Source organism: Mastigoproctus giganteus, chromosome 6 (assembly GCF_048544385.1).
Source record: "Mastigoproctus giganteus isolate SK-2022 chromosome 6, ASM4854438v1, whole genome shotgun sequence".
NCBI classification, from domain to species: Eukaryota; Metazoa; Arthropoda; class Arachnida; order Uropygi; family Thelyphonidae; genus Mastigoproctus; species Mastigoproctus giganteus.
The window spans coordinates 214,111,778-214,126,247 of record NC_143580.1 but is presented as its reverse complement, the minus strand read 5'-3'; the positions used below and the strand labels follow the sequence as shown (position 1 = coordinate 214,126,247).

The 14,470-nt window shown below is 31.6% G+C and overlaps 1 protein-coding gene across 1 annotated transcript in view; it reads left to right on the top strand.

The window, feature by feature from the left end:
* tw (Protein O-mannosyl-transferase 2) overlaps positions 1-14,470 on the top strand; it is a 169,624-nt gene that overhangs the window by 82,265 nt on the left and 72,889 nt on the right. The window contains exons 11-14 of the mRNA XM_090376720.1: positions 1,018-1,154; positions 2,311-2,389; positions 4,933-5,084; positions 7,211-7,299. Of these exons, the coding sequence (XP_090232846.1) occupies positions 1,018-1,154; positions 2,311-2,389; positions 4,933-5,084; positions 7,211-7,299 (457 nt within the window). The remainder of the gene's footprint in view (positions 1-1,017; positions 1,155-2,310; positions 2,390-4,932; positions 5,085-7,210; positions 7,300-14,470) is intronic.

The following is a 14,470-nucleotide window of genomic DNA, read 5'->3' as shown; positions in this document are numbered from 1 at the left end:
ACTTTTTTTAAACAACAAAACACTTTACAACATTTTTAAAATTTATATCTTATTGTTGTATAATAAGCTAAGTTTTCTGCATATGTTTATTTGGTTGTGGATTGTTTTGGCCATGATGAATCAGTTCGTGTGGTTTGTTACATTTGTATAAGTGTTTTTGCCAGCTGGTATGTACATCATGCAAGCTGAAAAATCTGGACTAACTCATTGTTCTGTTCCTCTCTGGCTGAGATTGGCTAACTATAGTTCCAGTAGGCTTTTTTTTTTTTTTTTTTAAACTCTTCCAGTCTCAGATGGATTTGAATCCATACCTCTCCAAATGTGGAAAAGCTACTATATTATTGTAAAGATTCATTCAGTGCAAAGAAGCTGATTATCATTGTAGACTGTATATGTTGTGAATTTTTTTCATGGGTGTCCAGTTCAACTATATATATAATAGTATAAATCCCAACTGCTAAACTTATTTATTTTCCCTCTGACCTTATAAACCACCTAGGAGTATATATAAAAAAAAGTATATTTATTTTGTTGTTTACTGCTAATGTGATCATCCCCTTTAAGAATTCCTTTTATCACTGTCAAACTGTTTTTGCAGTATTGTTTCAATCTGAAATTGACTTTGGAAAGTCCTCTTGTGATATAGCTCCTCATTTGGTCATCTACATATTGATTATTAAATTTTTTGAGAATAATCTGGAATCAAATCATTTTTTATTCTTCAAATATACCATATTTTGTATTGACTATTAAATCTGCATAAACAGCTAATTGATATGTGTATATCTAAATTAAGTTCTCTTCTTTTCTCAATTAAAATTCTTATAACAAAAAAACTGAATCTCTATATGATCTTGCTTTTCTAAATATGATTGTCAATATGTTAATGTAAAAATTTACTTTTATATTTTAATGTAAATTCAATATGTTAATGTAAAAATTTACTTTTATATTTTAAATGTTTTCAGTTGTTTATATTGAGTGCTCTTGAAGAATAGTAATTCTTAATTGTTTCAGGTGACAGCATATTCTCACAAAGATGATAATAATAAATGGATGATAAAACGATTCGATACACAGCCTAACCCTACCAATGAAAAAGAACCAGTTGAATTAGTTCACAGTGGTGATTTAGTAAGGCTAGAACATTTAGTGTAAGTATACAAAGCATTAAAATGATTACTTACTATAAGTAATAAATACAAATATGGGGTATTATCCATATGCATACCATATTTACTCAAAAAGTTTATGAAATTGTTCTAGAGACTGCATTTAAGATAAAAAGCATTACATTATTCAGTCCATCAATACAGAATATAATCAAAAGATTTTGAGCCATGTGTTACTATTTTCCTTGAATAAGATTAAAGAATGGCTACAAAATGCAAGGTGAGATCCTGCCGATTTGCCACTTATTCTTTGAGATGATAGTGAACAACGGTTGCGCCTACTTCCACAATGGAATTCTGTTGAGATAATATACTTGGTATATTCCTTCTGAGTTATTAGCCATTGCTCTGTGTTATTTATCTTGGTATTTTTAACATTGATGCAGTTATTTGGATTCAATTACTATTTTAATTTTTATATCTTTAATAAGTTGGAGAAAACACTTTCATGTGAGAGAAATTGGTTTATTTGTCAGTTGAGATATCAGTTTATATTTTGTCTTAAACAGTCCCATTTACCAAATTGAGTAGTGACATTTTTGAATTCTTATATGGGATTCTATCACTGGATTAAAGAAGAGGATATTTGGTTTTCTTTCTAACAGAGGCAGAAAACCCTTTCTAAACACTTTAGGATTTTTTGATGTGAAAAATAAATCTCAAACTATTTTCTTTTTCTTAATTTTGATATTAAAGCATCCAGCTTCCCTTTGCCTTAAATTTTTCTTTTTGGTGGTTCTATAGCTTCTCTTTTATATCTTTGATCATTACTTTCCTCTTGGTACTTATATTTTGAGGATATGTTCACAACAGTATGTTAGGTATAATACATATACACATATTTCATTTAAATTAATAAATGAAATGTAATATGACATCAAACACAATGATAAACTTAAAAATGATTTCTGTTTGAAATATGAACTGCCATATTTTTTTTAAGTGTTGTTTTTATGTCACATAAATATTCCATTGTTTTTCTATCACTTAAATATTCTGTTGTTTTTTTTAAGATTTAATTTTTAAGCTGATTTACAAAGAAGTTATATTGTTTTGCAGGCTTATAATACAATTTCATTTATAATAAATGATTCATATATAAAAAGTTACTAACAGAACTGATTTTAAATTTCAATAGGACTAGTAGAAATCTTCACAGTCATAAAGAATTGGCTCCGGTTACTAAACGACACCAGCAGGTTACGTGTTATGGAGAGGTGAGAATTTGACAATTTTTTTTTCTCTCTTATTGCAGTTATATTGATTGAAACTATTAGGAAAGTACATCTTCACTTAGTTTAATATTAGATATACAATAAAGTCCTCTTACTCCAGAAAATATGTGCACTGTGTTCTAAGAGCACAGTGCACATATTAGTTCTAACCTCAAAAGAGAAGTACTTTTTAAAGTCAGAAGTAGTAAGCCTATTAACCAATCACAAAGTTAATTAATAGGCTGCTCTATGTTTACTATCGCAATCCAAAACTCAGTGGAATTTTTCTAGATTCCTTTAGAAAGTATGCAGATTGTCTTTTTTTATTTTATTTTAATACAGTGCAGCGAAAGCTGTATTAGCATTAGTAGAGGCATTTGATGCAAGAAAGCAAGCTTATGCAGCATCAGCCAAAAAAAAAATAATAAAATAAATAAATAAATAAATAAAAAATAACCACTTCCACTTCACCTTTCTGTTCGTTCAAAATACCTGTCCAGCTGAGCCTTAAACTTATTTAGGCTATCAACTTCCACGACAAGGGATGGAAGTCTGTTCCACTAACCAACCACCCGCTGGCTAAAGGCAAATTTCCGCACGTCTATCCAAAAAATATTATATCCGTATTATATCCAAAAAAGGACAATATTTGTGACCAGTTATTCTCCTTTTAATATAGCTGCTGTTTAATAGAGTAACTAAAAGGCTTCATCAGCTTTTCATGATCATTGTTATTAGCTGTTTTATGCAAAAAGAGAAATCTTAAGATATTTGATACTGACATTTGAGATGTAGGGATATGGTAAGGCCATATCCTTACATCTCAAATTCAATGCTTCCAATGCATAAATTTTTACTTTGTGGATCATGGTCTTTTGTAAAGAGGTTTGTGATAATTGCAAGAATGAGGAATTAATTGCATACATAGTCTGATGATTAATTACATATTCTTTGTAACACATCATGAATTAAATCATATTAAAGAAATGCATATTAACATTGCATTAAAAATTGTTTTTTAATTAAACTAGGAACAAACATATCTGCAAAAAGATTGCAGCTGTGTTTGATACACTTCCTCATTCATTTTGCAAATATACGTAGTCTCAGTTCCAATCTTGGCGATGTCCATTTCCATTTACACTGTGCCAAGCCCCACTTATCTTTTCTAACAGAACCCCAATTATTGGTTGATTAAACCACTGCATATCTCAATTGTCCTAATTCACTGGGTTTTTTTTTTTGCTTCGAAGGTGGTACTTGTGCATATGTTTGCTCTGATATTCCCTCAGAGACTTAGTAATTTGGAATCTCCTCTGGCTTAAAATCTCTCTCTGACCCATTCTGTCAGTTTCATCTGTTGCCTTTATTGTTCTCTCAACTTCACTAATCACTTGGAACTCTTTGACTTCTTTTCTTTGAAACTTGATTTTCTGTAATCTAACTTTCCTAACAGTTAGGTAATTTCCGTGGTGATTTTAATGTTCATGATTCCAGCTGGTTTCAGTTTTCTATTCACACTGATCCAGCTGGCCAAGATGCTGAGGCTTTTGCAATAACTCGACAATCCTAACCACACAACCAACACTTTTTATATTTTTCTCACAAAGAACCATTCCAAATACATGGTGGATGAGAGTGGTCCTCTAGGCACCTCAGATCACAACTTGGTGATGGTCTCTTCTCTTCTCCAGCGGAGCTTTTTTATCATGGATATTCTTCATTTACTGCCTAACGTACACCACAGCTTGCAACAATTGTAAAAAAAAAAAAAAAAAAAAAAGTGCAGCCATTATCAACCCACTGCAGGATGGAAGCCTCCTCAACAATTCATGCTGAGGGAAATGGACCATAATCTGCCGCGCTGGTCTAGTGCGGGTTGGCAGATCAACCGTATTCAGCAATCAGGGTCTTGAACCCCGGTCTACTCAAAGAGCGTGTGCTACTGCACTCCCGCCCCTTGGAGCAATATGGCCTTAGTTGCTAATGCTCCTAAAAACCAAATAACAAACAAACAACAAACAACTCCCGCCCCTGACCACTCGGCAAAGTAGTTATTAATTAATCCACACTAGATTTTGAACAGGCTAAGCGTAGTAAACTTATTTCTTGTCCAAATGGTAGAATAATATGCCTACCATTCCCAGTATTCAATGTTTCGTTGAATCAATGCTTCCTATGGCCTTCCATTAAAAGGATGTCAGAAGATGAATAGTCTTGATGCCAAGAAAGTGGCAGGTCCTGTTGGTATTTCTCCACTTTTTCTCAAAACCAGTGGTTCTGAGCTTATTCTTATTCTGTGTTGCCTTTTTACACTTTCCTATTCCACTGGTATTTTCTCTTCTGCTTGGAAATTTGAAAACATTTGGGGAATTTTATTTTTATATACTTTTACATTATGTTTGAGATAGCCCTCACATTTGTTCCTTGTTTGTCATATTTAAATTTCTTGTGATTGTAGTGGCTTTAATTAATTGTAAGCCAGTTCTTTCATTTTTACTAATATACTTTATAAAAAAAAATATTTTATTTTATTTTTTTTACAGAATGGGACTGGAGATGCAAATGATGTTTGGAGGATTGAAATCCTGGGTGGGTCTGAAAGGGAACTGGTTAAAACAGTCACAAGCAAATTACACTTTATTCATTACCTTACTGGTTGTGCACTACATTCTCACTCAAAGCAGCTACCTAAATGGTAAGTCATTTTTGATGAACTATAAAGGTTTAGAATAAGCTTCTTGAGTTTTTATTATTGTGAATTGGATACATGATTGATAACTTCTAATTATGCATGTTATTTCGTATAAACTAAAAGTAAATCTTTAATATTATTTTACATTTTCATAAAATTAAAGATTTCTACAAGCCATGTTATTTTCTTCATATGCATCTTAGTGTTAAAATTCTATAAAGTAAGACCTTCATATTTGCACACTGAACTTTTGTGGGTAGAGAATCTTGTGTGCGTTATCCACTCTTCGTGCTCTCTTAGAGAATAAATTAAGGCAATTGTGTTAAAAAACTAAATTATGGCTTAGATTAAATTTTTATTTTCACAGTTCTTTTATTCTTTATTATATGTTCAGTGTCAGAAAAAATTACCCAACTCCAAAAGTGTAGATTGATTTATATGAGTTTTAGTACACAAATAGGTAAGGATAAAGGCAAGAAATTATCAGAATTGAATATATTTATTTGGGAAACTGATGTGGGGGGTCACACTTCATAGTATGGTATCGCACTATGAGGTGTGACCCCCCCTACCTCTGGAAGCACTGTAAGCTGTTTCTGCATGTTGCCATAGTTTAAAGAGATTCCTGATATTTTCTTAAATAATAATGTACATTATCTGCACTGAGAGAGGTTTTTTTTTGCTTTCTCTCTCTTTTCTTTTTTAAAGTTTGCCAAAAAAAAAAAAATGTGTATTCAATAGAGATAAGAGGAATTGTCACAGAATAAGATTATTTTATTTATCACTTTTTTTGAAACCTTATCCTGTTTTTTTTTTTTTTTTATCACTGTTCAGGGAACTAGAGTATAAATTACAGCTATTTTTTACTTTAATATAGGCAAACCAAATTACTTTAGCAAATTTTAAATTTCTCTATCATTGTCATGCTATGAGCAGTTGTTCTATCAATAAAAGTGGTTTTTATCTTATTTCCAAAAATAGTTTATGGGTTTATGAGGTCATCATGTGTGATGTCCAATAACTTTCATGTTCAGATTTACACCAGACTGAATTCTAGAATTAAGACTGAATTAAGGGTGCAGGGAATTCCAGACTGAATTAAGGGTGCAGGGAATCCTAATTACATTGACAGGGATGTTTTTATTTCAATCTGTCATCTTAATTCAAGATTTCAGGTTGAAATAAAACAGCTGATCATATTATAAGCACTACCTCTTAGAATGGTTAGTATTTGTAGTGGCAAATAATGTAAGAAAGCAAGCTTATACATACAGCATCAGCCAAAACACACACACTAAACTCAGAAAATTTCTTCTAATTTCTGAACACCAACCCACAAGTTTCAGTCAGTATCTGGAAAGTTAGTCTCCTATTATAGGACATTCCAATCTGCTGGCCCACTGTACCTATCTGTGTAGGTGTTCATTATACTCATTGCAATCATTGGTTATATAACATGTTCTTACTGTCATTTTTGTTTCATGACTGGGCAGAATTACAGACAATTTTAATTTGTCAGGTTTTTTCATTTTTAATCCAAACTTGTGACTGTTTCTCAGAGTTGCCCTGTACTTGCCAAGGGGCATTGTCGAGAAAAAGTCGTATGTTAGGATTTAATTTGGAAGTGTCTGCTATTCTTCCTAGATACAATAGGCTTAGAGTCCATTTTGTCCAGACATGATGTTGCTTACAGTACAGTTCAAACCAGATTTGCAGGTCAAGAGAGCAAGTACTAGGAACCTCCTGACAGGCTTGATATAGACTCTGTTATTTACAATTTTAAAAGAAGGTGAGAATGCCCTCCACTATTTCTGTTTCAGAACTCGTTTCTTTTCTTTCTTTGAAATCACTTATGTAAAACATAGAGTGATTTCAAAGAAAGCCATTGTAAGTGAAATATATCATATTATTGTCATTCTCTAACCAGTACTTTTCAGAATGGTTAGAAACATGATTAGAATATTAACTTTCTTGATACCACTTGTTAATTTTTAAAAATTTCATGATACATTTTATAAGACTTGTACAAGTTGTACAGTTTTCATAAGTAGAACTTAAAAGTATTAAAATTCATTAAATTGAGAGTAATCATAAAAATTTTATTTATTTGAATTATTATTCTGTCATAGGGGTTATGAACAGATGGAAGTCACTTGTAATCCCAATATTAGAGACAAGAATAATGTTTGGAATGTGGAAGACAATATTTTTCCTCGGTGTAAGTGTATTTCTTTATGTGCATTGTGTTATTTTTAATCAATAGAAGTGTGTGCATTGTGTTATTTTTGTGCATTGTGTTATTTTTAATCAATATTTTTAATCAATCAAGAAACTTTTAGATATTTTGTGAGATATTATAGAAACGTTATCTGGAGTGGGCATTGTGGTGCTAGATTTCAATGGCTGCCTAAATTCTAATTTGTAGTTTTTTTGAAATGTATGTGTCACTCATTGTTCACCTGAAGATATTAATATGCTAATCAAAGTTGAAACAGATTTTCTCTTCAAAATACAAGTAATACGTTTTATTTTTCAGAGTATATAGAATTATTTAATTTTCTTGTAATTTGCTGATATGCTAAGTCTAATTCTATCAATGTGCATCTGTGCTAGCTTTCAGCTTGAAAGTATTCTCCATAGTGCAAAAATGTAATCATAATTGCCTTATGTCTAAATCTGACTCAGGTTTTTTCCCCTTGTGTGCATTTTGTTACTTTCCTATTCTGATTGGATGGTTTTTTAAAGCTTAAATACTAATTGAATGGCAATATATTTAATATCTGATAGAGTTCCACATTGTGAAGAAATTGGATACAAGGAGATTGATATATAATATATATATATATATATATATATATATATATATATATATATATATATATGAAATATGAAAACGAAGAAGTGGAAGGAAAAACAGTACGTGTACCTGAATGCGCAAAGCAGCAAAACAGGATACATGTATATAAATAAATGTCATCAATAAAAGTAAAATAAAATAAAAATAAATATAGATGGAGAAGTTATTAAACACAAAATGCCGAGCCTAGTTGAAGAAAAAAGAGAAAAAGAATGTTAAGAACCTATATAAAAAATTTAAGTAGAATTAAATCTAAATTAATGCCGAATTAACAGGCCAATCATATGTACAAAAGCTGAAAGAAAAAGAGGGGAGGGTAATAGAGATAAAAATTATAAAATAAAAATAAAAATTAAAGAATTAAAAATTAAAGAATTAAAAATTAAAAAATTAAAAATTGGTACATAGATCAGGTATTTCATCAGGGGGCTACACCTGATCATGTACCAAACACTGTGTTTCTATGCAAACTCATGCTGATGGAGACGCTATAGAAATGAAATGGATATAAAAAAATGAAATGGATATAAAAATTATTTTTTAAAAAAAAATTTTTAAATTTTTTAAATCTCCAGAAACATGAGTGAGGTAGCCCCAACGCAGTGTATTTAGATTAATAAATTAAGTAACGTAGTGTATTTAGAAATAAATTGAGTCGATAGTATGCAAGAACGCAAACACAGTGTATTTAATTTAATAAATTAAGTAGAAAGTGTGTAAGAACGTAAGTTTAAATCAAAAGTATGTAAGTTAAATAATAATGGATAACAAGGTAGCGGTATAGAAAAAGGAAGCAATGCAAGGTAGGGGAGGGAAAAGAAGTTAAAAATATAGAGGCGAAGATAGTGAGAATAAGAAAAGTGAGAATGTCCGAATCACCCTCGTATTACACTAATAGTTCAACGGACGGAAAAACGAAGATCAGAAATTAGAAAGATGTAAAGAGAAGGAAAAGAGTTTAAAGGATACTAGGCAAGCTGGGTGTGTAAGTACCCAACCTCATAGAGAGGGCCTTGGCTGTGAGAGTGTTAGTAGAAGTGGAAATTAATACCGCTAGCTTGTATTGTATATTTTACGAAATAAAATAAAATAAAAATATGAAAAGGAGGAAAATTTAAATACCTACGATAATTGGCAGAAACAAGTTGAGTGAAATATAATTAAGAAATGACAATAAAATATGCGATCATGATTAATAAGGTACAATTATGCGAATATGATTAATAAGAATGGAATGTAAACAGAGGGAAAACTATGACAACGATGGTGGAGTTGCTCAGAAGAGAAGAACTATGGGAGCCCTCTGTGGTTAAAATAAAATAGAGAAAATAAGATTGGACATAAATAAATACTGATATTAAATTACGAAAAATGAAAAGAAAAACTTAGGAAGCGAAAGAACACGAACATCGTTCTAATAGAAGTCATTATGTGTGATCACTTTCCAAGCAGTGGAAATACCACCATTCAAATATACAACTATACAGGTATCGAATTAACCCTAATCAAGGTGGAACATGGTGAAACCGAATTTTTCTTTAATGAAATCAGAGAGATTTTTTTATAATAAAATTTAAGAAATTAATAGGAATGTCATTATTGCGAAGTTTGATATAGAGATCATTTAAAGCACCAGCGAAAAGTGATTGATTGCTACTAATATTAGCTAAACGGATAATTTGTGTGTAGATTATATTTTTATGAACCTTAATTGAAATGTTCGAGTTCCAATTTGTTAAATAGATAATATTAAAATTAAATTCGCTTCTTTTGTCGAATAGTTCCAAATTATGACGAAGAGGAGGACTATTTAAAGTAATACTTAAATCTAGAAAATTTGCATGTCGGTTGCCAAGGTTTTCTTTATTGAGAGTTACTTTTAGTATAGACTTTTTGATATTAAAGAGAAAAAGAGAAATCCATATATCCAACTGAACTCACTCTCAATAAAGAAAACCTTGGCAACCGACATGCAAATTTTCTAGATTTAAGTATTACTCTAAATAGTCCTCCTCTTCGTCATAATTTGGAACTATTCGACAAAAGAAGCGAATTTAATTTTAATATTATCTATTTAACAAATTGGAACTCGAACATTTCGATTAAGGTTCACAAAAATATAATCTACACACAAATTATCCGTTTAGCTAATATTAGTAGCAATCAATCACTTTTCGCTGGTGCTTTAAATGATCTCTATACCAAACTTCGCAATAATGACATTCCTATTAATTTCTTAAATTTTATTATAAAAAATCTCTCTGATTTCATTAAAGAAAAGTTCGGTTTCACCATGTTCCACCTTGATTAGGGTTAATTCGATACCTGTATAGTTGTATATTTGAATGGTGGTATTTCCACTGCTTGGAAAGTGATCACACATAATGACTTCTATTAGAATGATGTTCGTGTTCTTTCGCTTCCTAAGTTTTTCTTTTCATTTTTCGTAATTTAATATCAGTATTTATTTATGTCCAATCTTATTTTCTCTATTTTATTTTAACCACAGAGGGCTCCCATAGTTCTTCTCTTCTGAGCAACTCCACCATCGTTGTCATAGTTTTCCCTCTGTTTACATTCCATTCTTATTAATCATATTCGCATAATTGTATCTTATTAATCATGATCGCAAATTTGTATCTTCATTTCTTGATTATATTTCACTCAACTTATTTCTGCCAAATATCATAGGTATTTAATTTTTCTCCTCTTCATATTTTTTATTATATTTCATGTCTTTCACTCAAAATATACACTACAAGCTAGCGGTATTAATTTCCACTTCTACTAACACTCTCACAGCCAAGGCCCTCTCTATGAGGTTGGGTACTTACACACCCAGCTTGCCTAGTATCCTTAACTCTTTTCCTTCTCTTTACATCTTTCTACTTTCTGATCTTCGTTTTTCCGTCCGTTGAACTATTAGTGTAATACGAGGGTGATTCGGACATTCTCACTTTTCTTATTCTCACTATCTTCGCCTCTATATTTTTAACTTCTTTTCCCTCCCCTACCTTGCATTGCTTCCTTTTTCTATACCGCTACCTTGTTATTCATTATTATTTAACTTACATACTTTTGATTTAAACTTACATTCTTACACACTTTCTACTTAATTTATTAAATTAAATACACTGCGTTTGCGTTCTTACATACTATCGACTCAATTTATTTCTAAATACACTACGTTACTTAATTTATTAATCTAAATACACTGCGTTGGGGCTACCTCACTCATGTTTCTGGAGATTTAAAAAATTTTTTTTAAAAAATAATTTTTATATCCATTTCATTTTTTTATATCCATTTCATTTCTATAGCGTCTCCATCAGCATGAGTTTGCATAGAAACACAGTGTTTGGTACATGATCAGGTGTAGCCCCCTGATGAAATACCTGATCTATGTACCAATTTTTAATTTTTAATTCTTCAATTTTTTTTTTATTTTATAATTTTTATTTTATAATTTTAATTTTTATTTTATAAGTTTTATTTTATAATTTTTATCTCTATTACCCTCCCCTCTTTTTCTTTCAGCTTTTGTACATATGATTGGCCTGTTAATTCGGCATTAATTCAGATTTAATTCTACTTAATTTTTTTATATAGGTTCTTAACATTCTTTTTTTCTTTTTTCTTCAACTAGGCTCGGCATTTTGTGTTTAATAACTTCTCCATCTATATTTATTTTTATTTTTATTTTATTTTTCTTTTATTGATGACACTTATGTGTATATATATATATATATATATATTTTTTTTTTTATAATTCAGCAAGGACTAAAGCTGTCATCTCTTTCAGTGTAAAGGTTGCTAGGTTATATTATTTAAAATTATATGTTCAGGTACGATTTTTCAGGATGATTTTTTTCTCCAGAGTCAGAGACTGACATTTGGCCATCGAGCAGCCAAAAATTGGCTTACTCACATTAGAGATGGTACCATTATCCACGGGTCAGCCTAAATTGTTAATATTAGTATTTTAGTATTAGCAGTGGCAAATGATGTGAGCAGCATCAGTAAAAAAAAAAAAAAAAAAAAAAAAAGTCAACACTTTCCATGTTGCCGATTTATTCCTCTAATAGTTTGTCTAGTTTTTTCTTGAATATATTCAGACTATCCACCTCTACAATACTAGATGGGAATTTTTTTCCAATAATCAACTACCAGTTGGCTGAAGAGTACCCTTTTGCTCTCCTCACTAATCTTGTTGCTCTTCTCTGCACCCATTGCAACAGATCCATGTCCTTCCTGAAATGAAGCTTCCAGACTTGTATGCAGTACTCAAGATGTGGCCTAATCATTGCCTTTTACAATGGTATAATCCCCTCCTTATCCCTGCTGTCAAATTTCTTGTATATCATTGACAAAACCTTGTGTGCTGTCCTGGTAGCCTGTCTGCCTGCCTGCTCAGACAGGCTACCAGGTTACTATCAGTAATAATGTACCACATGGTACATTAATTTGGGATTATTGCTATCCATATGAAGTACCTTACACAAAATTATCTCAATACTTGCAACAAAATATAACTTCAAAACCTTATACGCTGTGTAGAGTAAACGTGATTCACTATTAGGGATTAAAGGTACATATAATCTTAGTTTTATGCGTATCACGATATTCCCTGGATTTTAGACAAATAATGGATTCTCTTTTTTGGTAATGCTGTTTATATAAAATAATATGAGCAATTTAACTTGACTAATGGATAACAGTGTTGACTCTAATGTGAACATAAATCCAGTCTTCATGGCCAAGAGTTGGTATCTGACTGGGAAGACTGAGGATTTCCCAAGATGGAAATTTTGAGGAGTTCCCAAGATGAAAGTTTAATAACTCATGTTTGATGAGTTGTTAAACTCTTTCATTCTACAGCATTAAATCAGGCCATATAATTGGAAGACCTGACTGCTATGCTCAAGCAGGAGTGGTTGTCTGTCAACATCCTGAAATGATTAAAACATCAATGAAGTCTGCACCATCATTTACTCAGATTGATGACTAACTTGTGAAATTGTTGTGGAGACATTTTTCTCATTTGGTTTGTTTTTGTTTGATTAAGGGTATTTTTGGCATAACAGCAACTTTGGTCATATTTCACCTACATTTGATTTGTTTCAGTCAATTTGTAGGTTGCAAAAAAAAAAGTTTGAATATGTAGGTTGCAGAGCTTGGAAACTAGGCACCGTAGAGGGGACTTCATTGAGGTGTGTAAGGCTCTGAGAGGCATAAGCAAAATGAATAAGGATGAAAATTTCACAGTTATAAATGATTCTAGAACAAGGGGCCATAATTTCAAGTTACGGGGGAGTTGTTTCGACTGAATTGCAGGAAGTTTTATTTTAGCCAGCGAGTTATAAATTACTGAATAAGTTACCTACATGGGAGGTGCCTCAGTAGCTAGGTGGGAAGGAGCAGCAGCAGTGCGTAGCACACGCTTCTTGATTAGACCGGGGTTTGAGCCTGTCACCACCAAATACGGAGGATGCGGGAAGGTTCAGAGAATGACCACCGCATATCCCGGAGCAATATGGCCTTAGTTGCTAATGCTCCTAAAAACCAAAAAAAAAAAAAAAAAAAAAAAAAAACCTACATGGGTGGTAGAGGCTGACAGTCTGGGGAAATTCAAAGGTCAGCTAGATAATTACCTAAGGGAGGAGGTTAATGCATACGTTGTCCATTTCCTTTTCTCTTATTAATTTTTATTATTATTATTTTTTTAAATTTTATTATTATTAATTTATTTTTATTCTTATTATTTTATTTTATATATTTTTTGTTATTTTATTTTTTTATTATTATTTTTTTTGGCTGGTGCAGCATAAGCCATAGGCTTCCTTGCACCATGTGGCCATTACTAATACTAATTTTGATTGAGGATTTGGGCAAGAGGCTAGTGAGCACCAAGTTTATTCCTCCTATTCTCACTTAAGATTAAACATGGCACCTGGTATGCATTTTATCAGCTGTTTGTTGTAAGCTGTGTGAGATCTTGCATATTTTAACAAAAATATAGCAGGTAACAAGTCTTGAGTGTATGGATATGATCCAGAGACAAAATTTCAATATCATAATCAAGGCAAAAGAGATACAGCAATCAAATTCACATTGAAGGTCATGCTGATTGCATTTTTTGATAATAAGAGAATGGAGTCATCAGAATTTGTTCTGTGAGATGTCACTCTTAATACAGCCTCCTGCTAAGAGGTTTTAAAATAGTTGAGAGATGCAATCTGCTGTAATATGGCTAGCTGTTTCACCATGACACACTGTTACATGCTGTCCAGCAATTTTTGACTGTTGAAAACATTCCCTTCATGTGCCACACCCAGTTTTCTTGATTTGCTGTCATGTGACTTGGCTATTCCCAAAATTAAAATGAGCAGAGTTGACTCAAGAAATCTAATCAGACACAATGAGACACCTAAAATGATTCACATCAGATTTCCAAAAATTTTTTGATCTGGGGCAGGCAGGCAGGCATGAGAAGATAATGTGATTGGAAGGATGTTATATTGAATGTTAACAA